The sequence below is a fragment of the Microtus oregoni genome, unplaced genomic scaffold (assembly GCF_018167655.1).
Source record: "Microtus oregoni isolate MIOR12 unplaced genomic scaffold, Mior012 000036F_ref0000092, whole genome shotgun sequence".
NCBI classification, from domain to species: domain Eukaryota; kingdom Metazoa; phylum Chordata; class Mammalia; order Rodentia; family Cricetidae; genus Microtus; species Microtus oregoni.
The window spans coordinates 18,620,293-18,647,618 of NW_024543095.1; the positions used below are offsets into that span (position 1 = coordinate 18,620,293).

Below are 27,326 nucleotides of genomic sequence, written 5' to 3' on the forward strand. Positions count from 1 at the left end.
GGGGACAGCATGGGGAAGTGTGGAGTCAGGGAATTGTAGGAAATGTTGTGATGTAGTGGGATGCTGTTGCAGGAGCTCCTTCTGCTCCTTCAGCCAATAACCTCTGAGATACCAGTCCATTGGGGTGTGGTCTCTCTCTCTTTAAAAAAGTGGCCACTTCCCTCTGCTTGCTCTCTGGCTCCTGGTTCCTCTTCTGGCGACTAGGCTCCTTTCCTGATTGTGCAGAGGGCTGTTGTCAGGGATGGTGATCTGTAAGTCATAATTCCAAACTGGTGTGGGATTGTTTGTGACTTACGCCTTCATCTGGCACCCGAACTAGAACCCTTCCCCCCCCCCCCCCCCCCCCCCCCCCCCCCCCCCCGGGCTGCCTGCTGCCAGCTCGGTTTAGCACAAGCCCTTCCTCAGCCACGGCCTATGCTCTGCCTCCCCATGTGGATTTAAACTCCTCAGGCCCACACAGTCTCTGCCTGCCTGGTTTGCTCTTTTCTGAGTCATTTTTTAAATCCCCTTGCAAGCACAGCGCTTAAATGGCGTGAACCAAGCTGGGCGGTGGTGGTGCACACCTTTAATCCCAGCACTCAGGAGGCAGAGGCAGGCGGATCTCTGTGAGTTTGAGGCCAGCCTGGTCTAGAAGAGCTAGTTCCAGGACAGGAACCAAAAAGCTAAGGAGAAACCCTGTCTCGAAAAATCAAAAAAAAAAAAAAGGTGGCGCAAACCAGAGCGCAAGGGGTTGCCGGAAGCTACAACCACTGGGGGCGACTCTGTCACATGGAGGCATACACGGCTTCTGGATTGCTCTTCTCTACCCCTGGATTCCTTGTTTCTGGTTCCGTGTATGGAATTGATTAAATTACATTTACTTTGTTGAGCAACTCGTATTTCTCAGTTTTTAACACATACTAAGGCAGACACTGAAACAGGACCCAGTTTTCATCACCTTTGCAGCGGTTCTAGTTGAGACTCGGCAACAGCGCCACCTGCTGGATAATAGGTAATATGGCAGTTTTCGTTTCCAACGCAAATTTTACTGCCTTGTTTACTAATACAATGGATTATATCATGCAAGGTTTATATGACTATGGGATAACTTAATCTACTGGTTACTAGGTTTCAGTTTTCTTTTCAATATTCTATCATTAAGGAAGAATATGGTACTCCTAAGAACCATACAGTCTTAACTAGAAACTCATGCAGGTCAGGAGATTCAGGATTTAAGAGAGACAATAATAAAAAGATTTGAAATGATTGAAGAAATTATTGGAGCTGGTGAACAGAGTAAGAAGGCACAAGGACAGGATACAATGCCACCACCAGTTATTTGAACTGGCTTACCCAGGGTTTTAGCGACATACCCTGTACTTTATTATGACAAAGCGTCAACTTCTAAAGGCTCAAAGGGAGTCAAAGAAGCTAAATGGAAGTCAATAGGAATGAATGATCTAAAAGAAATTAAGCAAGTTTTTTGTTAATTATGGCTTGCACTCTGCATACGTTAAGGAAATGATAAGGACTTGGGCTTCTAATGTCAGAGCTACCCCCCATGATTTCCATCAGTTAGTGTCTGCAGTTTTAGATGATGGACCTTCCTTGATGTTTGGAATTTATTTCAGATAAGAATCCAAGCATATGGAACAGCAACCAAGAGCAAAAGATGTAGAGGTTTCCCAAGATCAAATTCTTGGTGTAGGAACGTATGCTGATCCACAGGTCCAAGCTCTTTATGATGAAGAAATATTGTCATTATGTCACAAGGCAGCCTTAAATACTTGGAATAGAATACAAGATCCAGGGAAAAGGGTTGAATCATGTACCAGGATTAGGCAGGGACAGAGAGAACCCTTTATTGACTTTTTGCAAAGATTAATTAAGGCTCTGGACATAGGGGTAACAGACCCAGAAGCTAGACGAATACTTCTTGAATCTCTAGCTTTTGAGAATATAAACATAGATTGCAAAAAAGATAATTGGGCCTTTAAGGCATATATCAGCACCTATGGATGAATGGATTCAGCATACGATGAATGTTGGGACGTTGGGCTATAATGATGAATATTGGGTAGGAGAAGTGATTTCCAAATCAATGAGGAGACATCAAACTGCCAGATGTTTTAATTGTGGTAAATTAGAACATCTGAAAAGTGATTGCAGGCAAAGAATTTCTAGGAATAATATCTCCTCTGGGAATGACAAAAATAGGAGACCTCAGCCTTAAGGTATATGTAGGAGATACGGTAAAGGCCGACATTGGTCCAACGAATGCAAGTCAACAACAGACAGACAAGGCAACCCAATACCATTGGGAAACCCCTTGAAGGGCCTCTCGCAGGCCCCCAAGCCAGAAGTGGCCCAGTCATTCCCAGTCACAGTGGAGAATGTGCTTCACTAAGAAAATTAAAGGCTCCAATTTCTGCTGTAAATTCTAATACTGGTCTAAATGATGAATTACATGTGGAGGATGAGTCAAAAATCCAGGACAGAGTAAACCTCTATTTTGGCAGACTTCTATTAACGATCAAAGACCAAAGCTAAGAGTCTATATAAATAGCATTTTTATTGAAGGCTTATTAGACACAGGTGCAGATGTAAGTATCATTACTCCAGAATCTTGGCATCCGAATTGGCCTCTTCAAGAGGTAGATGTTCAGTTCCTGGGAATTGGAACCCTATCTCATGTAAAACAAAGCACAAGATGGGTTGAATGCATAGGGCCTGAAGGGCAGATAGGAAGACTAAGGCCAATATTGCAATAAATTTATGGGGCCGTGACCTGCTATAGCAATGGAATACCCAGATTAACATTCCTGTCATTCCAGGAACTCATAATTCTGGGAAAGATATGTTGAGGTATTATGGAAAAAGGTCACCAGCCATTAAGGCTGTACAAGAACATACAGCAAATAGCAAACCTTTAGAGGTACCAACAGCCCTACCTTTAAAATGGTTAACTGAGAAGCCAATATGGATCAAACAGTGGCCTCTAGCTGAAGATAAATTACAGGCTTTGGAACAGCTGGTACAAGAACAACTAGATGCTCACTATATTGAAGAATCAACCAGCCCTTGGAATTCTCCTGTGTTTGTTGTAAGAAAGAAATCTGGTAAATGGAGAATGGTGACAGATCTAAGAGCTGTCAACAAGGTAATTCAACCTATGGGCCCACTACAATCTAGAATTCCTCTGCCTTCTCTATTACCAAAAAATGGCCTCTTTTAGTTATTGATTTGAAAGGTTGTTTTTCACTATACCATTACAAGAAAAGGATAGAGAAAAATTTGCCTTCACAGTGTCTACTTTATAATAATTTTCAGCCTACTAGGAGATATCAATGGACTGTCCTCCCACAGGGTATGCTCAATAGTTCCACATTGTGCCAATATTTTGTAAGTAAGCCATTGGAAATAATTCGTAAGCAATTTCCCAAGTCCATAATTTATCATTACATGGATGACATCTTGTTATCTGATTCAAAGAAAGATACTTTAGAAAGGATGTTTGAAGAAGTAAAGAAAGTTTTGCCTAAATGGGGATTACAAATTGCCCCTGAAAAGATTAAAAAAAGGAGATTTTATTAATTACCTTGGTTACAGAATAGGGTTAGAGAAAATCAGGATGCAAAAAGCACCAGTTACGGACTATTAATGACTTCCAAAGATTGTTAGGAGACATTTCCAATCTACGAACAGCTGTTGGGATAACACCTGATCTAATAGTTCATTTAAACAAAACCTTAGATGGTGATAAAAGTTTAAATAGTCCCAGAAAACTGACAGCTGAAGCAGAAAAGGAACTGATAATGATTGAGGAAAAATTACAGGAGGCACATGTGGATAGGGTGAACCCAAATCTTAGCTGCATCCTAGTCATATTGCCTTCCAGAATTTCTCCTACAGGGATTTTAATGCAGAGGGAAGATATTATTTTAGGGTAGATATTTATACCTAATAAACCAAGTAAAAAATTAAAAACTTATGTGGAAAAAGTCTCTGAATTAATTATAAAAAGTAAGCTGAGACTTTGTCAACTATCAGGTATAGACCCAGCAGAAATTTTAGTGCCTTTTACTACTGAGGAAATAAAAAAGTTATGGGAAGACAATGAACCATGGCAAAGAGCGTGTGCTAATTTTTTGGGAGAAATTAATAGCAACTATCCCAAAAGTGATAGACTTAACCTCATAAAGAGAACTTCTTGGATTCTTCCTAGAATTGTACATGATGCTCCAATAACTGGAGCCTGAATGTTTTATACTGATGCAAATAAATCAGGGAAAGCAGGTTACAAGTCAGATGAATTGAGTAAGGTGGAACAAAGCCCTTATAATTCTGTACAGAAGGCAGAATTATATGCCATTCTTATGGTGCTAAGGGATTTAAAGAACCTCTTAATGCAGTTACAGATTCACAATATGCAGAAAGAGTTATTTTGCATATTGAAACCACTGAATTTATACCAGATGACACAGAGTTCACTTCATTGTTTATCCAGGTATAAGACATAATCAGGAATAGGCTTTGTCCGATATACATAACACACATCCGGTCCCATACAGGTCTGCCTGGCCCTCTAGCACAAGGTGACACTGAGATTGATCAATTATTGATTGGAAACATGTTGCAGACCTCAGAATTTCTTAAAAAGCATCATGTCAATAGTAAAGGCCTAAAGAAAAAATTTTCTATTACATGGCAACAAGCTAAGGACATTATAAAGCGATGTCCTACTTGTTCTTTCTATAATCAAACACCATTGCCTGCAGGGAGTAACCCAAAGGGTACTCAAAGGAATGAAATCTGGCAGATGGATGTGTTTCACTTTATGGAATTTGGTAAATTAAAATATGTACACCACACTATAGACACATATTCAGGTTTTCAATGGGCTACTGCCCTGAGCTCAAAAAAGGCTGATTCAGTAATCACACATTTATTGGAAGTTATGGCCATCATGGGTATACCTGCACAAATAAAGACAGACAATGGTCCAGCATATGTATCTAAGAAAATGAAATGCTTTTTTGATTATTATAATATAAAACACATTACAGGTATACCAAATAATCCTACAGGTCAGGCAATTATAGAAAGATCAAATAGTACTATAAAGGATATGCTGAACAAACAGGGGTGGAAAATACCCCCAGAAATAGATTGTAAAATTCTTTATTAACCTTGAAATTTCTTAACACTGATGAAAAAGGAGCAACAGCGGCATTGGATAATGGAAAAGTCTGCTGAACTAAATCAACCGATTTGTTTCAAAGATGTGCTGACCTCTCAATGGAAGCCAGGAGATGTGCTACATGGGAGAAGGGGTTTTGCTCTTGTTTCCACAGGAGAAGAAAAATTGTGGATACCATCAAAATTAATAAAGGTTCTATTTGAAGAGGGGAAACCTCTTGGAAAGGTGAAATGACAGCTCATTCACAATGATGATATTCATACAGGTGGTAAGAAAAACATGTAGAATGGGGGCAGGGTTCTGTTCTTATCTCCACAGGAAACATTCATCTTTGAAAAATTCTTGGGACCCTGGATGTTTGAATACTGACAGATGGAAAAAATAACTGCCAAATAGGGACTATCAAGAAAACTGAATAGGTTCCGTAAGTAAAATATACTAAATCATATTTCTAAATTTATAGAGCTGGTTTTGGAGTTGGACTCTGGCTCAGTCCCTCTCTAATTCCAAGCTTGTTGTTAAGAGAAAAACACAGACTTTCTGGAGTTTCTGTCTCATGTCAAGAGCCATGATATGGGACAAAAAGAAACATGAGTTTATAAAACATCTTTGCTTTTCTTCATATCTATCATATCTTTCATTGAATATATCTATCATGCCTTTCATTGAATATATGTATGTCTATATATGTTTATATGATTAATGTGTAAGTTTTTCACAATAAACAATGAGTTTTTCCTACAGTGACATTTGAAGTTTCCAGGAAGAAGATGGAGCCCATAACAACAACTCTGCCTGGTTGATATGATGTCATGATATGATAGCGCTACTACAAACCTGTTTTGGGTACCAGCTGCACAAGACAGTTAGCTGAAATGGTGCACATGCTGTACAACATTTTGGCCAGGCCTGCACATAATACTCAAAGACTATTTGCAATTTTAAAAGACATTGATCTTGAAATTTAACCATCATTTTACTTTCACAGGATCCCCCAGAAAGAATGTCACCCCCATGACAGCTAGAAGTAATTCTAGAGGACGACGTCCCCTCTCCCAGTAAAGTTTGTCTTTGGGTTTAGGGACAACATTTAAGGGTTGATTATAATTAGTATACGGTTGAGGGTTGGGGGGTTAGGGTAGGGATTTTATAAGCTCAGGGATCTTTTGCGAAAAAAAGGGGATAATTGGATGATGGGATAATAGATTTGTAGTTGTGAGTTACTGTTTTTAGACCAATATATTGGTATCGATTCTTGTATATTGATACAAAGTTAAATTATATTGACTATTGTATGCATGCATGTTTTATACCTCTGTTTAAAACATTTTTACGTATTAATATATATTGTATTTATATATATATATAGTATATATTTACCATATTGCAGTGTATATTTCTACCTCTGATTAAGATACTTATATATTGTTTATGTATTGATATATATTTACCATATTGCATTGTATATTTGTACATTGTTTATATTTGGAGGTCATATTGTCCTCATTTATTGCACAGTTGTTTATTGTCTTAGTCTTTAAGTTAGATAGGTATTGAGAATTATATAGATCAATAGTCATCTAAGTTTATCATTTATAATTAGACTAATCAGGTTCTTTAGATACATAGAGATTATATTCAGTATAGATAGATAATCTTCAACCTCTTCAAAGAGCTGTAGAGAATGGCCTTTAATCTAAGTCAGTTTCATGGTAGTGAGTCACAATTGCTCCTGGCAACACCGATCTATTCCCGAAAGAATGTTGAGCACCAAAGACACTCCACCTGGAGCCTTTCTTTTTGGCAGAACTGGCTTTTGGGCAAAGAAATGCCCATACCTCAACCACTGACAGAGATACAGAGTATTCATAAATGGATAAAACAGGACTGTCATATCCTGCCAAGACAGGGTAAGATAGTTTTGAAAAGTTGCTTGTCTTTGAAAATGGTATGTCAGTTATGTTAGGCCTTAGCCAAAGTTGGTTGCTTCAATGCTGCAAATGTGACTTTGGGTGATTACCCAGGTAGCTAGTTGTCTCTGTGATTTGATGCATGTTTTGGAAGTTGTAACTTCCTAATTACCCAAGTAACATTATTTCCCTTCTCAGATCTTTGATGGGATTAAAGACTATATAATTGTAGTTACTTTCCTCTCGTGACTTGGCCAAGTTATTTATTACACAAGACTTAAGCTAGTTAGAATAGGATATATGTACTTATTGTATATAATTTCATAGTAGGTTTAGAACTCTCTTACTTAAACAAAAGGGGGAGGTGTTGCAGGAACTCCTTCTGCTCCTTCAGCCAATTGGGGCATGGTCTCTCTCTCTCTAAAAAAGCGGCCACTTTCCTCTGCTCACTCTCTGGCTTCTGGCTCTGCTTCCTGCGACTAGGCTCCCTTCGTGATTGCACCGAGAGCTGTTGTCTGGGACGGTGATCTGTAAGTTTTTCCTCCTTAAATAAATAACCATCCTATTAATCATAATTCCAAACTGGTGTGGGATTGTTTGTGACTTACGCCTTCATCAGTGGGTGGATAGGTGAGTGGATGGGTGACTAGTTCTGAATAATCAGGCTTGGTACAGGAAAGGACTGCGGATCCACAAGGAAAGGAAGAAAGGAACTGGTACTCATTGTCTGTGCTGGACACTGTTTGGCACTTTATAAAGTTCTCTGCAGACAGTCCCCACACAGAAAGAGTTGGATAGGATTGTGTTCTCATCTCAAGATATTAAAACTGGTTGCTGGGCAATGTTGGTGCATGCCTTTAATCTCAGCACTTGGAAGGCAGAGGCAGGTGAATCTCTGAGTTTGAGGCCAGCAGAGTTCCAGGATGTCCAGGGTTATACAGAAATATTGATTTCAGAAATCTAGTGGGACTCTGGTCTGAATCAGTGTGAATGAAAACACCCACTATGTTATAGCTTAAACCTGCAGTGTCTCCTCCCTCCCCAAACATTGCTACTTTACGTCATATTGTGGAGGAAATAGATTTCTGTTATCAAAACAAAGGTGGACTCGTGGCTTCCTCGACTTGACATTACACTTGCATGTGCCTTCTCTGGGAGATGGCTGAGTATGACCCCATCTTTTTTCCTTCTTTGGGAGGCTCCTTTGTTTCTGTGACAGGCCCAAGTAGGCCAGGAAGTATATTTGTCCTGGTGCTGGGTATATTGACCTGAGATATAAGGACCTTGGCCTTTGAAGTGGATGTTTGGTCATTGAGTGCATCCTTAAGATGAAGGACCAAGGCTGCCTCTCCCATCCTAGGGAGTTGGCTTGGGAAGGGCCCGCAGGGTCCCAGGCTCAGAATGCTTGCATTGGATCTTCTAATTTTAATTTAAATCCATGTAACATAAGTATCTGTGTGTTGCTTGTGGGGCCTTAGAGGATAGCATATGTCTAGAGAACAATGCTTTATGTGACCCCTGGGGTACAGAAACTGAAGAGACCAAGAACCTGGAGCTTGTGCTACTCTCTAGGCTGTGGGATGATGAAGCTTCACCCTAGCAGGGAGCTATTCTGTTCAGAGTGGGCTTACATCCAAGTGACTGGTCCTGCTGTACCCAGCCAATGGAGATAGAGGTGGGATAAATTGTTCAAGCTAGACAGACACTCGGTAGATGCTGCTACATGTGGTTCTTGCCAAGAACCCCTGAGACCCCTTGCACTTCTCCCCTCTTCCCTTGGCCATCAGAGCTTTAGGGCAACAGAGACCAAAGGCCAGCCCCTTATTTTGCTGACATAAGAAAAGAACCCTACTCTAGTCCACTCTTGCAGTCATGTAGAGGCAGAGCCAGGTCAGAAGTGTTGACGGTCCCTTGCCATCCGGATACCAACAGTGCTCTGTGAATGAACCCCTCAAAATGAAGCAGTGTGCTCTCAATAGTGGACTAGAGCGGGGCATGAGGGGAACGATGGCTCTGTAGTTCCTGTGGAGGCTGAGGTACCCCGAGTCCAAGCGCTTACAGCAGCCTGTGTAACAGTGAGACCTTGTCTCCATAGAAACTGTGTAACACAGTGTAACAGCCAGTGTAACAGTGAGACCTTGTCTCCATAGAAACTGTGTAACAGCCTGTGTAACACAGTGAGACCTTGTCTCCATAGAAACTGTGTAACACAGTGTAACAGCCTGTGTAACGGTGAGACCTGGTCTCCATAGAAACTGTGTAACAGCCTGTGTAATACAGTGAGGCCTTGTCTACATAGAAACTGTGTAACACAACACAGTGAGACCTTGTCTCCATAGAAACTGCTGACCAAATAAACACTGGGATGTAAACCATCTTTGCCTAGTGGTGGCTAAGGTGTCCTAAGGGAGTGGTGCGCCACACATACACATAAATCTTTATCATTTATGTGTATGTGTGTGTCATTCTGTGTGTATGTTTGTACATGTGCGCAGGCACCCACAGAAGTCTTCTGAGGGTATTGGATCCCATGGATCCAGAGTTACAGGAATTTGTGAACTACCCAAATGGTGTTTGGTATATATTTATACCTGCTGCCTGCAGTGGTTTGAGTAGATTTGACCCCATAGACTCATGTGTTTGAATGCTTGACCCTTAAGGAGTGGCACTATTAAGAGGTGTGGCCTTGTTGGAGGAAGTGCGTCACTGTGGGGCAGTCTTTGAGGTCTCATATATGCTCATGCTACACCCAGCACACAGTGTCTCCTTCTGCTGCCTGAGGATCAAGATGTAGAACTCTCAGCTCCTCCAGCACCACATCTGCCTGCACACCACCATGCTTCCTGCCATGACACTAATGGACTAGACCTCTGAACTGTAAGCCAGCCCAATTGAATATTTTCCTTTATAAGAGTTGCCATGGTTATGGTGTCTCTTGACAATAGAAACCCCAGTTTTAAGACATTGCCTCTAAACTGTTTTTGCTTTACAAAACAGTTTTTGCCTTACAAAAAAGAGGCTGGAAGTCTAAAAACTATGTTTCCCAGAATCCCTTGGCAGTTTCCTTCCAAACAACCTTGTTGATAGGGGCACAGTTGCTGGGAGAAGAGATGGTGACAAGGCAGACACTGAGTCTGAATCCCACCAGCAATAACAAAGAGCTACAAACTTGGCCTTGCCATGAGCTTTTAGAGACCCTGCCGCAGTGGCACAGTGTCCCCCCTCCCCCCAGCAGTCCATGGCTAACTTGAAGAAAAGTGGTTTTCAGATCTGCTTGCAGCCATGTTAGGTCATATGACAAGTTTGGTTTGATAGAGAATGAGTGACGTGTGTTGTCTCGGGGCCATGGTCTTGAAGGGAGGCATCTGTCTAGACCTTTTCCTTGCCCGGAATGTAAGTGCCTTGGTCCGTGGGATGGTGTGGGAATAGGCAGATATGACAGGGACGCAGACGCTGAGGGACTCTTTGCTGGAAATAAACCTCTTACCTGTTGTTAGCTAGTAGAATTATTATTTTGAACTTCTGCTAGCAGAGTCCAATTTGCTCTCTAGCATTTATGAGGTATGACCCCTGAAAATTAGGTATGGCAGCCCCATTCCCTGAGTAGGGCCTGGCTTCAGCACTTTTTCACACATACTTTGGAGGATCAAGTGTGCAACCAGGTTTGAGAGCATGGTTGAGGTTCAGTTCATTCCCTGACTCTACCAACCTCAGCTCAGGCTGGACCAGGGGTAGCTCTGATTTGGCAGTCATATGTCTGGAGAGGCCTAGACAGGCAGTGTGAGCAGGAAGTCAGGAGGGGTCTGGGCAGGCAGTTTGAGCAGGAAGTAAGGAGGAGGGGGCCTGGGCAGGCAGTTTGAGCAAGAAGTAAGGAGGAGGGGGCCTGGGCAAGCAGTGTGAGCAGGAAGTCCGGAGGAGGGGCCTGGGCAGGCAGTGTGAGCAGGAAGTCCGGAGGAGGGGCCTGGGCAGGCAGTGTGAACAGGAAGTCAGGAGGAAGGGCCTATACAGACAGTGTGAGAAGTAAGAGGAGCTCTGACCAGACAGAAAGCAAACAGAACAAAGGGTGGCAGGCTGCTTTTTATTCATCAATAATTTAATTACCCTTGAGTGTTCTCTCAGCAAAGTGCTGCTCAGAGGAGAAAGTGTTGTTTCCAAGTGCTGTAGGCTCGCCTGCATGCTGGAACCCCTCCCCAGAGAACGCAGCATAAGGAATGAGCTGTAAAGCCAGGGCCAGCTTCTTTGGGAGGAGGGACGGGGGGGGGGGGGGTCGTCTCTGGTCAGGTTGGTGCAGAAAGGCCATCGCTTCTCCTCAGTGCACAGTGAGGCTGGCTTTGCTCTGCATTAGGTGACGTCACACGGCAGGATGCCTGCTGGTGCCAGGGCTTCTCCAGGGTCACCAGGTCTAGGCCACATGTCTGTGGGGCCAGGAATGGCTTCAGAAGGTCCTTCCTACTCTACAGGAGGAGCCTTCAGGGTCACCCAACAACCCTAGCGATAGACAGACAAGCCCAGCATCTCTTCTGGATGCTGAAGTGCCCTGAGCTGCTACGTGGCAGGGCCTCCAAGACACTGATAGAGATTTGTGCTTTTCTTTTTCCCTAAGAATGTAAAAGGTTACACTAAGATAGACCCAGATGGCCCACAGGCCCTATGGTGGCAGACAAAATGGAGTGCTGTTGGTATCAGTCCCCCAGAAACATCTCCTCTGTTAATAAGGGCACAGGTACCCTCACCCTAGAACCTGTAGGAAGAGGAGCCTGCTGGGAGTCGTGGTGACCAGCTATTTTTAGAGGTGGGCTTGGAATGGGATGCTGGCTTCTGTGTAACACACAAACACACGCACACTGTACACAAAACTCCTTGACCCGGAGAGGAACAACACCCAAGGAGATCTCTAGAGAATTAAACAGGGAAATTGTTTCTTCTTCAAGTAGCCCCACCTGGGAGGGCCCCTTGAGGAAAGGGCTAGTGGCTGTTTGTAAGGCTGCTGTGCATGGGTACACCTGTGCATGGCATGCAATGGCCAGGGCTCCCTGTTGCTGCTCCAGGGCTGAAGGCCTGAGGCTGCCTAGCCCTTAGACCATCCCACCAGGACCTTGGGTTTCATTCAGAAGACACAGGGGCTGACTATGTGGCTTTAGTGAACAATGACATGGACAGTGGCTTCTTTATCTGCTCAATTTTAAGAGGGCCTGGGGCTCAGCCCCTGGCTTCTGTGTTCTGTGTGGCCACAAGGAGAAGACAAAAGATGATGTCATTACAGGAACCCACAACCCAGTAGGACACTGTGAATGTGGACCTGAGGTTAGGCAGGTGAACGGCAGCCCACAGGAGTTGAGAACATGGGTGAGTCATGGGTCAAACTAGACCATGGAAGAGATGTTGCCATCTAAGGACATGGAGCCCTTCTTAGGAAAGGGGCCCTTAGCAATGTCATTGTTTCTAAACGATAGGGGAGCCTATTCTTGCTTTTCTGAGTTCTCTTAAATAAGAAGTCACACCACATAACTCTATTGCTCCATCAAGTTCCCCGACCTGGGGAGCCCCAGCTTTTCAGGAGCCCTCAGGCATCTGGGCCACTGAATCCTTTGGTCTGGGCAGAGGAGAATCATGGGATGTCATACCACATAGTGGGACTGAGACTGGTGTTGTGTGATGGGGCCCAGAGGGACAGGGGCAACAATGTCCATGTGTCACTGGATCCCGAGATACTTGGAGGACAGACATTTCTCTGGGACGTCATGAGAGGGAAGGAAAAGAGGGGGCTTCCTTTCCCTGCCCCCTCCAACCGTGCCTATGCTTCCTTGAGAGGCTTTGCTCTAACCGTAGCCAATTGCTTTCTTCCAAAACCAATGATGCATAGGAAAGGAACTGAAAACCGCTAAGGCTGTGTGGTATAGGCAACTCAGGGGAGCCTCAGAAGCACGGTGACAGAAGAGGCTGCTAAGGAGTGCTTAGTGTTCTCTCCCCTGGAGGAGGATCCTGGTTGTTCCCCTGCTCCCAAGGAGGCAGGATTCCGTGCAGTGCTATGCATTTGTCAGAAGGGTGGTTTGGATGTCTTATCACATGGTGACTTGGTGGCCGAGCCTTAGTCCCACTGTGCTGCTGCCAAGCTCCCTCCCCATGGGCAAACTGCTATTTTGTCTGGTCCAGATGCCTCTGCCACGGGAATCTCTACATCCCCCTCTGGATGGCTCAGCTCCCCAAGTTATTTCCCGTTGCCTAGGTGACATCTCTAATTGAATGCTTTTTAATCTGTTTCTCTTTTAAAGGGATGAGCCTGGTGCCTTACGTCCAGGTCCTGTCAGAAGCTCTATACTGGAGACTTAAGTCTCTTAAGAGTGTGTAGTTACTTGCTGGGACCAAAGCCATTATTCAGATATTAGCTTATGGGCTGGTTCTGATGGACAGTCACAGTAGATCCTAGAAGTATGACTTCTGGAGAGGTCTCCCCCTTGAAGATTTAGTAAGACTGCCTCTCTCCTGCCAGTCCTACCTCACTGGTTTTTTTACACCAGAATAAAGCCCGTGTTTAGAGACCAACCCCAAACCAAGACTACAAATTACCCAAACTAAACCCCCCGTGCCCTGGGTTTTTTTTTTCTTTCTAGCTGAAACTGGAAGGGGAAAGAAGAGTTCAGCATTCAAATATGGTTTTTAATGTTATGTGTGTGTGAGCGTATGTGTGTGCATATGTGCACACACACTCTAGGCACATCTGCAGGGAGACAGATAGTATTCAGGTGATAACGCTTGCAAAACTTCCTACCAGAAGTGTTGTATATTAGGTCATGCCATGAACGGACAGTTTTCTTAAACGGTGACATTTCTTTAGATGAGAAAAAGGCAGAGGTGTGTTCCTTCACAGCTTTCAAATTCTGCCATTTCAATGAAGCCTTGGGTGTCTAGACTTCCCTCTGCAGAGCAGGAGTCTGGGAGGTTCTGTCCTTCAGCCTGAGGACCACTCTTCAGAACATCACTTTTATCCCACCATCCCTCCCATCCGTAGGTTCTGGCATCTCCATCCCTCCTGCCTCCTCCACCTCCAGTGTAGAGTATGCAGAGACAAATAGACCCACCTGGTTATTTGGAGACCACACAGGGCTCAGAATGTGATCTCATTGTGCCTGCCCCTAAACACTATGTGGTAGGCACAGGAGTTTAATGGCCTGACATTTGCAATATGGCTCTTTTGGCTTCTGGTGCTGTAGCGCCCTCCTCCCCCGTGGGGGTAGAGGGCAGAGCCCTGAATCGGAAAGGAGGTGGATGGGGGCTGTGCGCTGCACCTCTAGGCTCTCTAAAAGGGGGAAAGAGTTGAGCTGGCCAACAATAGTTAAGAAGACAACAATAACAAAATCTTATCTGAGACGAAACAACCAGTCCTGATTAGTAACAGGAAGCGGCCCTGCCGGTGAAGCTTGTGACTGAAAAGGTCGGGGGCTCATTTCTGTGATCTCCCCGAAGCACAGAGCAGGACTCCCAGTCAGAGAGCGCCTCTCCCTACAGGTCCCTCTGAGTTTATACAGGAAGAACTCACGAAGTGAACTAGTTGCGGGCTGAAAAAGGCCAGCTAAGCCCCTCACTCACCACTTGGAATTTCCAGGTGTGGGGGGAGATGTCACCGACCGCTGGTTGGTGCTGTTTCCTCTCATTGCATAATACTACACCGTTCCCGGTGTGTAGTGGCTGTTCTATATATATACACGGGAAGGCAACATATGGCGCTCCCTACCCCCACCTGTCAAAACTGTGACTATATCACTTCTGACGACCAGAAGGAAGCTGCTAGGCCGGGCCAGGATTCTAAAGGCTGAGGAGGTAATTCAGAGCCATGAAAGGCGGCACCATATGCTTCGGGGTTGCCAGCTGCTTATGCGCATGGGGAAGGCTTTGGTGCCTGTCTGCAAAGCCCAGGAATGCACTGGCGCGGGGAGGGGGTAGATTTGGGGTGCCACTTTTTCTCTTTTCCAGGAAGAGAAATCTGTTGGCGGCCACGATTCTCCAAGAGGGGACTCAAAAGATCACAGTCTCATCTTAAACTTGCCCTTGATAACGTCAGGCCTGGCCAAATAGTATTTCTTTAGAAAACATTTTTTGTTTTTGTGGGTTTTTTTTTGTTTCGTTTTTATTGGATAAAGATTAAGAAAGCGCCATCTCGGAGAGAAGAACTGAAGCAAACCCGCCCTACGGCGCGCAGCCCGAGCAGGGTCCGCGGCGCTGGGGGCGGGCGGCCGCTCTACCTGGAGGCGCTGGTCTCTGCCAGCCGGTTGTTCATGATGCCCAGCGCGCCCACGCCGCCCGAGAAGCCGTTCTGGCGTGTGTTGACGCACACGCTGCGCGGGTAGCCGTTGGCCGTCTCGGACAGCTGCTTCTGCAGCAGCGCCAGCGACACCTTGTTGGACGCTGTGAGGTCGCGCATGGAGATGAGCTCGCCCGACAGGCGGCGGCCCTCGGCGTCGCTGTCGCGGGTCGCGGGGTCGGCACCTAGCGCGGCCAGACGGCGGCGCAGCCGGGAACCCGGGGTGATGGCATTGCGCCGTGACAGGGGCGCGCCGGGCACCGGACAGCAGCGCGTGCAGCAGCGGCAGCTCAGCTTGCGCAGCATCCAGTTGAGCACCTGCTTGATGAGGATGGAGATGACGTTGAAGAGTGAGTAGATGCAGCACACGCCGAGCAGGATGAAGAGAAAGTTGCCCAGGCGGTAGAGCCCCTGGTTCCGGTAGGCGGCGTGCTGGCTGCTCACCAGGTCCCCGAAGCCAATGGTGCTGAAGGTGACGAAGCAGAAGTAGAGCGAGTCCACGTAGTCCCAGCCCTCCACGCTGGTGTACATGGCCGAGGCGCAGCATGCTAGCAGCACGGCGAACAGGCCCAGGATGAGCAGCACGTGGTACACTGAGGGCTTCCAGCCCGCCAGGCTGTCGGCCTCCGACAGTGCGGAGCCTCGACGGAAGGTGGGGGGCAGCAGGCCGCTGCGGCGCAGTTGGCGCTCTCGGCAGGCGCGCATGATGAAGGCCAGCAGAGAGATGATGCGCTCCAGAAAGAGGTTGAAGAACAGGATGGTCCCCGCACAGCCAAACAGTCCATATGCGATGAGGAAGGCCTTCCCACCCACTGTGGCTGGGGTGGTCATGCCGAAACCTGTGGAGATAAGAGTCAGGGTCAGCTAGGGCAAGTAGTCTCTATCTGGTGCGTGCACTTGGCAGGCGAATACAGATGCTGCGGGATCAACCAACTTCTGTCTTAACTGATTTAAATCAGGTGGGGGTAGGACAGTGTTTGGGTGGAAATTTCACCCCAGCCCCCTGACACCCAAATATCCAAAGAGTCTGGAATGTTCAGGTGGAAGTTCTATCCCAAGGCCCCTTCCCTAGGAGTTGCCTCAGTCCACCCCTGAGAAAGCCTGCCAAACGATGACCCCTCCCCAGAGATGCTCAAGACCATTCCCACAGGGTATTTAAATTGCCCCCCGCCCCTCCCAGAACAAACACTTGGTTTTCTGGTCTTCCTTCCCAGTCTCATCTCTGGGGTTTGGAAGGCCACCCCGGAGTGTTGATATCCATTAAACATGGACTTTTTCTGATTCAGTTTGATTTGGTCTGATTTGGATTCTTGTTTTGGGGGAGAGGTTTATTGGGGCGCAGAAACTTTTCATCTGGAGGTCCCACCAAGGGGGGCTGTTTTTCTCACTGGCCCAAGGCCATGTGTACGCCCCCCCCCCCCCCCACACCTGTTCTTGGTCGCCAGGCTATGATCAGCTTCATCTAAGTAAGTTCTGATTTCCAATCATTGTCTTTAGAGGTTCAGGGCCTCATACGATTTTCAGGCTGTCCTATTGAAGACAGGGCTGTGCCAGGCACCCGACCTGACCAGGACAAGGGCTAACCTTGTCCCTATGGGATTCTTTTATCAGGAGACGTCCTGTTAAAGTATTTCTCACACCCCTTTGTTTTTTTCGACCCAAAGTCTACCACAGTGGACACATTGCTCTAGGCTGTGAATCCTGGCATGGACTTGAAAAAGTCCACTTACAATTCAAGGCCTGATCTCCAAACACCATTGGGCTGCCTTTTACAAAACCTTTTTAAATTGGGGCTGACACCTTACGTCCCTAACACCTTAAAGTTTTTGCCGGTGTGAAACAACCCCCCCCCCCCCCCCCATATGCCCATGGTTTCTGGATGCTGTGCTCCTGCTGCCCCTCCCCCACCCCTCTCCCCACTTCTCTTCGCTGTTTGCAGTTTGTCTGCATTCCTGGCATGTGACCTGTCTCACTGGGATTTTCCCTGTCCTCCCACTCTGAGCTGCATGGGTGTTCTGTCCTTGTATTTCTGTTCTCCCTCTCAGCACCTGCTGATCTGGTCCTCAGTGGGACCATCTGTGTGCTTGCCTGGCTCCTGCAGCCTACACCAGGATTTTAAAGTTGGTCAGCTGACACAGTTTCCTGGGAAAAGGTTTGTTTGTCTGTTAATATATATGTATAAATAATGTGGCCACAGTATCCTTGTTTTATGTCTGTGTGTTTGTTTTAAAATCTATAAAATTTGTAACTCCAGATTATAACAGCTCTGGAAAAATACTAACATGTGAATAGCCAACATTTTTGGTTGAAGTCAAAGTGAAAACCTCAGTGCCATCTTTGGTAAGAGTACCCACATGCCCTGGACCTACCAAGGAGACATTCTGCCTCCAAAATTCTTTAACTTACTAAAATATTCCTTCTAATCTTCTTGCCTTTACTGGCATTGGTAAACTGTAACTGATTGGGTAAACTGTATGTCCAAATTTAACTTATATGTCTAATTTAGATACACCTAACAGATAATGGTACCCTGATTCTCAAGTGCCTTTACAGATCTGAGATTAGGGCACTTAACAAAAGAGCTTCTTATGACAGAGACATGCCAGCTCCTGCAGTATCCTGTATCTCCTCCAAGAAGATGCATGGCTGAAGAAGACCTGTCTGGAGGCTTGCCTTTGGGTATGGCAAAGCCACCCATGCAGCAAAAAGCTGCCTTCCACCTCAGCTTCCTGGACTGGGGGGATCGATCATCTCATCCTGCCAAGACAGGTAGACTGAACCCTACCCCCACAGGAAAATCTTCAGGCCTCCTGGACTCAGCAGCCAAAGGCAAGTACTGCTTCTAAGACTGGTATTTGCCAAAGACTATGGAGAGACTTGGGATTACCTGTGTAGCAAAAAATAAAAGCCAGGTCACTTCTGCTCATTTACCTATCCCTCTCAGATCTGTCTGATGGTGTTTGGTGACTTAGGGTACTGGTAGCTCGTTACTTCATTTGTTAAGTTTCCTGCTAAAGTACAGACAGATGTGTCTTTTCCACAGGCTTCATAGTCCAAAATTAACAGGTTTCAGATGTATCTTCAGAGGTTCAGAGTTTCCAATTTCCTTTAATTGTCTTCTAAAATGTTCACACCTTTTTTTTTTTTTTGTTTTTGTTTTTTTTTTTTTTTGTTTTTGTTTTTCGAGACAGGGTTTCTCTGTGGCTTTGGAGCCTGTCCTGGAACTAGCTCTTGTAGACCAGGCTGGTCTCGAACTCACAGAGATCCGCCTGCCTCTGCCTCCCGAGTGCTGGGATTAAAGGCGTGCGCCACCACCGCCCGGCTATGTTCACACCTTTTAACCTAAAGCCATAGCCTTGTGCTGTGACATCAAGATGTAAATCTGTCCCAGTTGTCTTACAGACACCTGCAGGTTCCTAAAAAAAGTTCTGCTGCTCTATCAAGGAATATGGTCTGGTGAAAACAGTCTCCAGAGCCCATTTTAACCCAGCCCATTTTCAAGCATATTTTATAGGTCACTCCTGCTGTCTGGTCCAAGACCAACTTACAAAACCCCTCCAGATAACGCCAGTACCTACACCAGCTCCTGGAACTTCACCATTGGTATCACCTCTCCTGGCTCAAATGGGCACCTACCCAACAACTGAAATCTGGTCTTAAAGGGCATATCTGCCCTCGTGTCTCACTTATTCACCCATGCTTCTCCTGTACAACCAGGGCAGTTCTCTGTTCCATTCTTTCTGGAGTTAATCACCCTTCCCATGACTAGCCCCATTCATAGGGCCAGTAATAACAATCTATTTTTTCTCCTAGCAATGTGCCTTCCCATCTCCCTCAACAGATGCCTGAGGTCTCCAAGATGGCAGCCACACCTTCTGCTGAGCATGAGTCCACCAACTCCCAACTCTCCCCTCTCCCATGTCACCCCATGCCTGCAGGAAGTAGCCACACTTGAGCGCATGTCCCTGTACCCAAAGAGTCCAGGATGTTTGGATGGAAGCTTCACCTCAGCCCCTGGCACCCATATATCCAAAGAGTCTGGAATGTTTGGGTAGAAGTTCCATCCCAAGCCCCCTCCCCTGGGAGTTGCCTCAATCCAGACTCCTCCTCTGAGAAAGCCCACCAAATGATGATCCCTCCCCAGAGATGCTCAAGACCACTCCCACAAGGTATTTAAACTGCCCCTTAGAGAACAAACACGTGGATTTCCGGTCTTCCTTCCCAGTCTCCTCTCTGGGGAACAGGAAGGCCACCCTGGAGTGTTGGTATCCATTAAACCTGGACTTTTTCTAATTAAGTTTGATTTGGTCTAATTTGGATTATTGCATCAGCAAAGAGGTTTATTGGGGTGCAGAAACTTTTCAGACATCACTTATACATTTCCCTCTCTTGGTGGCTCCTGATCATGGGAACCCCAACAAGAAGGAGAGAGGCCTTTCGGTGGGGATATTTACGCAGTGTGGGTAGGGAAGATAAGTGCTAGGATGTGTCCAATAGGATGTACCAAGCAGCAACTGGTGCACAGATGCAAACCACTGAGCTGCCCAGGAAGCCAACAAGACACCTGCTCCCCTAACAAATTTTTATAACTCCCGGGCAGACAGCCTTGCTGGGCCGGACTTCCAGAAGGACATCTTGTGAAGGGGATTCCTCACTCTGGGACCAGTGAGAAAGAAGGACCACATAGCCTCTGGTTCACTTACCAAGATCACACAAGGATCCTTTTGGAGGACAAGTTCCCTTCCCCAGCACTTAGAGTGCAGATCTGGACATTGCCACTGGGCTTGACCACTGTCAGTCATCCTTGCTCATCCTGATCCTCTCTCTCTCTCCAGGACCACTGTCAGTCATCCTTGCTCATCCTGATGCCCCCTCTCTCTCCAGGACCACTGTCAGTCACCCTTGCTCCAACCAAGGCCAAGGGAAAATGCTTTGGCCCAGCTGGGTCCTGTGGTGCTGGTCTATGGTTGGAGTTTTGTCCTGGAAGGTCTGCCCTAGGCCCAGGCAGCTGCTTACTCTTTTCAGTCCTTATAATTAAGAGAGGTAACATGCCCACCCATTTGTGGAAAGCTGGGGTTTAAAGGTTTTGTTAATGGATTCCCACAGGAGGCCTGGCTGCTCCACAGTGTGCCCATTAGAGTTGCTTGAGAAAGAGGAGCGAGGTCTTGATTATCTTGGTGCATGGAGTCTGAGCTGTCTGACCACCACACATTTCCATGCCTGCGGGAACCAAGCTTGAGAAGCGTCCCCACTACCTTCACACCCAACTTGTTAACTGTGTATTTTGTGTGTTTTCTCACAATAAGAAAGAGCTCTTGATTTTTAGAGCGTGAAACTGGAAGATATTTAATCTGCTTTTGTTATAACATGCCTATTAAAGCCTAAGGCCTATTTTATTAGTGTTTGAGAGGAAAACAACTGGATGTTTTGTTTTACTTTGTCACCGTTGGCGATTGTAGCCAGGCCTGCAGCAAGGCTGGCAAGCCCTCTGCCACTGAGCTCCATGCCCACCTGAGGGACCTGAAAGTTGACCTGCCCCTCGCTGCACTAGCGAGGGAGGAGGACAGCGAGAGCCTGGCCTGCACTGGGACTTGTTTGTCGTGATGGCTGCTTAGGCAGGGACAACCTCTCGAGGAGGGATTCCTTTGTTAAATTCCTAAAGAAGTGGAAAATCCCAAGCCTGGAAAATTGATGTTTATCTGAGTCACAAGAATGCTGAATTGGACTTTCCATTCTTCCCATTTTTGTGGGTGTGTGTGGAGGATCAGCAGGATCTCATGTAGTCCAGGATGGCTGCAGATTTACTATATAACCAAGGCTGACCTTGAACCAGGGATCCCTTATTCTATCTCTACACTGCTGGGATTGCAGGTGCGCTACACCATGTCGGGCTAGACATAGCCACACTGGATTTACTAAATAGGCAAACTAGGCTTGACAACTAGGACACCCCCACTCCCACTCCCTGTACACCCCCAGGTATCTGAAAGGCTAGAAATTTGCTGTGGGAGCACATTCTGCCCCGTCAGCCAATAGCCTTTAAGATACCAGCCCATTTGGGCGTGGTCTCTGATACTGTAAAAAGCAGCTGTAAAGCCTGTGCTCACTCTCTTGTTTCCCGCTGGCTGCTAGACTCTGTTCTTGCTTTTGCAGAGGACTGTTATCTAGGACAGTGATCTGTAAGTTTTTCCCTTAAATAAATAACCCTTTTATTATTCATAATTCTGAACCGGTGTGGGATTATTTTGTGTCTTCCATCATCATCTGGTGCCCACTGTTTGGTTTTAGAAACTCCAGCTCTGCTGCATGCTGCCAGGCTTGGAGCATGCCTGGCTCAGCCCACCTCAACCACAGCCTGTGCGTGCGGAGCCAGCAGCTCATTTGGATATAGAACTCTCACTCAGCGGTGGCTTTTCTTGCTACAGACTGGCCATGTTTCTTCATATTATTTCATTACACACCTCCAAGTGGCTTCCAGTCCCCGTGTGCTTGCCCTGGTGCTTGTGCCCTGCTGCCACGCACTGCGTGAAAACTCAGGTGAGACACAGGCTTTCCTGGGTGCCTTCTGTTATCTTATTGTCCCTGTACTCCTGTGACTGCTGACCAATCAGAGCCCACCGTGGTGCATTCAGTCTGTGATTCCTATTAAATAACTATTTTTAATCTAAGAATATCTCACAGCATTTCACTCTAAAATCAGATTCAGACCAGTCACATGACTCCAGGTGCACCGCTAGGCCCAGCTGGGTTCAATTTTTAGGTGGCCCGTGACACCTAGGTAATGGTTATTGTACCTAATTCAGCTAATTAAACCACAGGTAAGATTTAATATCCAAAATGTAAATCATAAGTTTCTAAATTAAAAGGGCAATATGTCAGACAACCTCACTGTCCAAGATTTCAATAGTCTCTTTACTTACACCATGTATGAGGTTTTACAAGACTTTTATGATGTCCCTTCTACATCACTATTTTTGATTCTGGGGATCAGTCTTGTCCTCAGTATCTTTTTCTTGAAAATGTGGTTTGACAATGGGGCTAAGAATGAGGTGTTTTAGAAATGGTACAGTCTTTACAGACTGATACCAAGCTTCTCAAAAAAGAGGTCAAAAATCTGAAGGAGGATACAAACAATTTAACTAACAAAACTCAGTCAACTGAGGTACTTTTAGAAATGGTACAGACTTATAATAATTTATTTAAAGGAAGATTCAGCATGCTAGAGAAGGATACAGCCAATTTGGCACATAAAACCCAATCAATGACAGTGGGTGTTGAAACATTATTTGAGTACAAATGTATTAATTGGACTCTGTCAAAGGGGTATGACAGATTGACTGATAGAATGTCTCTCCAGGAAGGTAATATGCATGCTATGAAGATCATGTCCAAGGATGAGACATTATCTCTACTAGACAGACTTCATACTTTGGAATCCTCAATGAGGGCATTACAGCAGAACATTGGACAGGAGATCCAGACTTTACAAAAGGCAGTGGTAAATAGATGTAAAAAGACTGAGGAATAGATCGATTTTGATGACCAGAGACAAAAGGTATAAAGGCAAAATTTAACCTCGTCAGTACATAAAAATCTCCGGGATAGAGTTCTGCCTGCCTTTCCAGTAATAACATCAGAAAGAGTACATGGACCCAAGTACCCTAAGGTTGTCAAAGAATCTTCATGGGAGCCCATACGTATGACTGATCTACAGGAAATTAAACAAGAAATTGTAGCTTACAGACTACATTCGTCCTTTGTTAGGGAAATGGCCAAAACATGGGCTTCCAGTAACAAAGCAATGTCACAAGACTGGGCTCAGTTAATCTCAGCAGTCCTAGAAAGTAGAATGCAGTTACTTTGGTGGTGCTTTTTTAATGAAGAAGCTAGATTTTTAGAGCAACGGGAAAAAACAAAAGGACTTGATATTTCCTTAGATCAAATTCTAGGTGAAGGAATTTACTCTGATACTCAGGATCAAGCTCTTTATGATGACCACACCTTGTCCCTATGTAGAACAGCAGCTTTAAAGGCTTTGGACAGATTTCAGGAAATAGGAAAGAGAGCTGAATCATATCTTAGAGGTAAATAGGGTCAGAGAGAACCTTTTAGTTACTTTTTACAAAGACGAACAAGGGCTGTACAAATAGGGGTAACTGACCCAGAAGCTAGATGTATAATAATTGAATCTTTGGCTTATGAGAATGCCAACATAGAATGCAAAAAGGACCCTTGGGCCTTTAAAGATCAGATCAGCACCCATGGATGTATGGGCCTTGCATACAATAAATGTAGAGACTATGGTACTGAAGCTTGGGTAGGAGAAACAATTTCCAATGGTAAAACATCAAAATACCAAATATTTTAACTGTGGTAGAATGGGATATCTGAAAGTGGATTGTAGGACAAGGGATTCCTAGGAATAATGTCTCCTCTGGGAATAGGAGGACTCAGCCTTAAGGTATATATAGAAGGTGTAGCAAAGACCAATATTGGACCAATGAATGTAGGTCAATGAAACATAGACAAGGCAACCTGATAACATTGGGAAACTCCATGGGCAGGGGCTCTTGCAGGCTCCCATGATGAACATGGTCTAATTATTCCCTGTTACTGTGGAGAACATGTCTTTCCAGGAAAATTTAAAAATTTAATGCCTGCTGTTAACAATACTGGTCTGAATGATTGATGGGTTAAATGTGGAGGATGAGTCAAAAACTCCAGCAGGACATAGGAAACATATATTCTGGCAGACTTCTATAAATGATCAAAGATCAAAGCTAAGAGTTTGTATAAATGGCATTTTTATTGAAGGCTTATTAGATATGGGTGCAGATGTAAGTATCTTGGCATCTGAACTCTTCAAGAGTTCAGGTCCTAGGAATTAGAACCCTATCTCAGACAAAACAAAGCACGAGATGGGTTGAATGCATAGGGCCAGAAGGGCAGAAAGGAAGACTAAGGCCATATATAGCTAATACTGCAGTGAATTTGTGGGGTCATGACCTATTGCAGCAATGGAATACCCAGGTTAACGTTCTGCAGCCCAAAAAACTTACGTTTCTGAGGAAAATATTAGAAGATATTATAGACGACAGACACCAGCCATTTGGGCTGTACAAGAACACAAAGCAATTGATAAACCTTCAGAGGTACCAACAGCTCTACCTTTAAAATGGTGAACCAATATGGGTTAAGAAGTGGCCTCTAGGGGGCTGGAGAGATGGCTCAGTGGTTAAGAGCATTGCCTGCTCTTCCAAAGGTCCTGAGTTCAATTCCAAGCAACCACGTGGTGGCTTACAACCATCTGTAATGAGGTCTGGTGCCCTCTTCTGGCCTGCAGGCATACACACAGACAGAATATGTATACATAATAAATAAATTAAAAAAAAAAGAGAAGTGGCCTCTAGCTGAGGAAAAGTTGCAGGCTTTAGAACAGCTGGTACGAGAGCAAATAGATGCTAGACACATTGAAGAATCTAGCAGCCCTTGGAATTCTCCTGTACTTGTTGTCAAAAAGAAATCTGGAAAATGGAGAATGGTGACAGATCTTAGAGCTATCAGCAAGGTTATTCAACCTATGGACTCTCTTCAATCTGGAATTTCTCTGCCTTCTCTGTTACCAAAGGGATGGCCTCTCATAGTTATTGATTTAAAGAATTGTTTCTTCACTATACCTTTACAAAAATGGACAGAGAAGAGTTTGCCTTCACAGTGTCTACTTATAATAATTCTCAGCCTACTAGGAGATATCAATGGACCATCCTCCCACAGGGAATGCTCAATAGCCCCACACTGTGCCAATACGTTGTCAGCCAGCCATTGGAAATAATACATAAGCAATTTCCTAAGTCTAAAATCTACCATTACATGGATGACATTTTGTTATCTGATTCAAATACTGATACTTTAGAAAGAATGTTTGAAGAAGAAAAGAAAGTTTTGCCTAAATGGGGATTACAAATTGCTCCTGAAAATTTCAAAGAGGAGATTCTGTCAATTACCTGGGTTACAGAATAGATTTATAGAAAATTAGAACTCAAAAGGCACAAATTAGGAGACTGATTGCAGACTCTTAATGACTTTCAAAGATTATTAGGAGACATTTCCAGTCTATGACTGGCTGTTGAGATAACACCTGATATAATAACTCATTTAAACAAAACCTTAGGTGGTGATAAAGACTTGAATAGTCTCAGAGAATTAACAGCTGAAGTGGAGAAGGAATTGACAATTGTTGAGGAGAAATTATAGGAGGCACATGTGGATAGGGTGAATCCAAATATTAATTGTATTCTAGTCATAGTGCCTTCTAGATTTTCTCCTATAGGAATTTTAATGCAGAGGGACGATATTATCTTAGAATAGTTCTTTTACCACATAAACCAAGTAAAAAATTAAAAACTTATGTGGAAAAGGTCTCTGAATTAATTATAAAAGGTAAGCTGAGACTCATCAATTATCAGGTCTAGACCCAGAAGAGATTCTAGTGCTTTTTATTGCTGAAGAAATAAAAAAGTTATGGGAAGACAATGAACCCTGGAAAAGTTTGTCCTAATTTTTTTTGGGAGAAATTAATAGCAATTATCCCAAAAGCAATAGATGTAACCTTATAAAGAGAACTTGAATTCTTCTCAAATTGTACATGATGCACCAATAACTGGAGCCCATACATTTTATAGCAATGCAAATAAATCAGGGAAGGCAGGTTACAAATCATAAGAATTAAGATGGAACAAAGCCCTTATAATTCTATCCAGAAGGCAGAATTATATGCTATTCTTATGGTACTAAGGAATTTTAAAGAACCTCTCAATATAGTTACTGATTCACAATGTGCAGAAAGCGTTGCCTTGCATATTGAAACTGCTGAATTTATACCAGATGATATGAAATTGACTTCATAATTCATTCAGGTGCAAGACATTATCAGGAATAGGCTTTGTCTCATATACATAACACACATCTGATCCCATATGGGTCTACCAGGTCCTCTAGCACAAGGTAATGCAAAAATTCATCAGTTATTGATTGGAAGTGTGTTGCAGGCCTCTGAATTTCATAAAAAAAAATCATGTCGATAGCAAAGGTTTAAAGAAAGAATTTTCCATTACATGGTAAGTAGCTAAGGAGATTATAAAGAGATGTCCTACTTGCTCTTTCTATAAGCAAAGACCATTGCCTACAGTGAGTAACCCAAAGGGTACTCAGAGGAATGAAATCTGGCAGATGGATGTGTTCCATTATACGGAATTTGATAAATTAAAATATGTACACCACACCATAGACACATATTCAGGTTTTCAATGGGCAGCTGCCTTGAGCTTGGAAGTTATGGCCATCATGGGCATTCCTGCACAAATAAAGACAAACAGTGGTCTGGCATATGTATCTAAGAAAGTGAAATGTTTTCTGTTTATTAAAATATAAAAGCATATTACAGGTATACCAAATAATCTTATAGGTCAGGCAGTTACATAGGTCAAATTGTACTATAAAGGATACGCTGAACAAACAGAGATGGATGGAAAATGCTTCTAGAAATAGATTGCATAATGCTTTATTAACCTTGAATTTTCTTAATGTTAATGAGAAAGGAACAACAGCAGCCGAAGGCATTGGATAATTGTAAAAAACTTCTGAATTGAATCAACCAGTATACTTCAAAGATGTGTTGACCTCACAATGGAAACCAGGATATGTGCTAAGCTAGGGAAAGGGTTTTGCTCTTGTTTCCAAAGGAGAAGAAAATTATGAATACCATCAAAATTAATAAAGATTCTCTTTGAAAAGGTGAAACCTCTTGAAAAAGAGAAATGACAGCTCATCCACATGGTGACAATCATACAGGTGGTAAGAAAACCTCATAAGGGTTGGGGCAAGGTTCTGCTCTTGTCTTTCCAGGAAAATACACATCTTCAAAAATTCAAGAGACCCT

General features: G+C 44.4%; 1 protein-coding gene across 1 annotated transcript in view; it reads right to left on the bottom strand.

The window, feature by feature from the left end:
• Nucleotides 1–15,187: 15,187 nt before the first annotated feature.
• The window catches only part of Kcnk12 (potassium two pore domain channel subfamily K member 12), a 55,564-nt gene continuing 43,425 nt past the window's right edge, over nt 15,188–27,326 (bottom strand). The window contains exon 2 of the mRNA XM_041631057.1: nt 15,188–16,227. Coding sequence (XP_041486991.1) covers nt 15,326–16,227 — 902 coding nt within the window. The 3' untranslated portion in view covers nt 15,188–15,325. The remainder of the gene's footprint in view (nt 16,228–27,326) is intronic.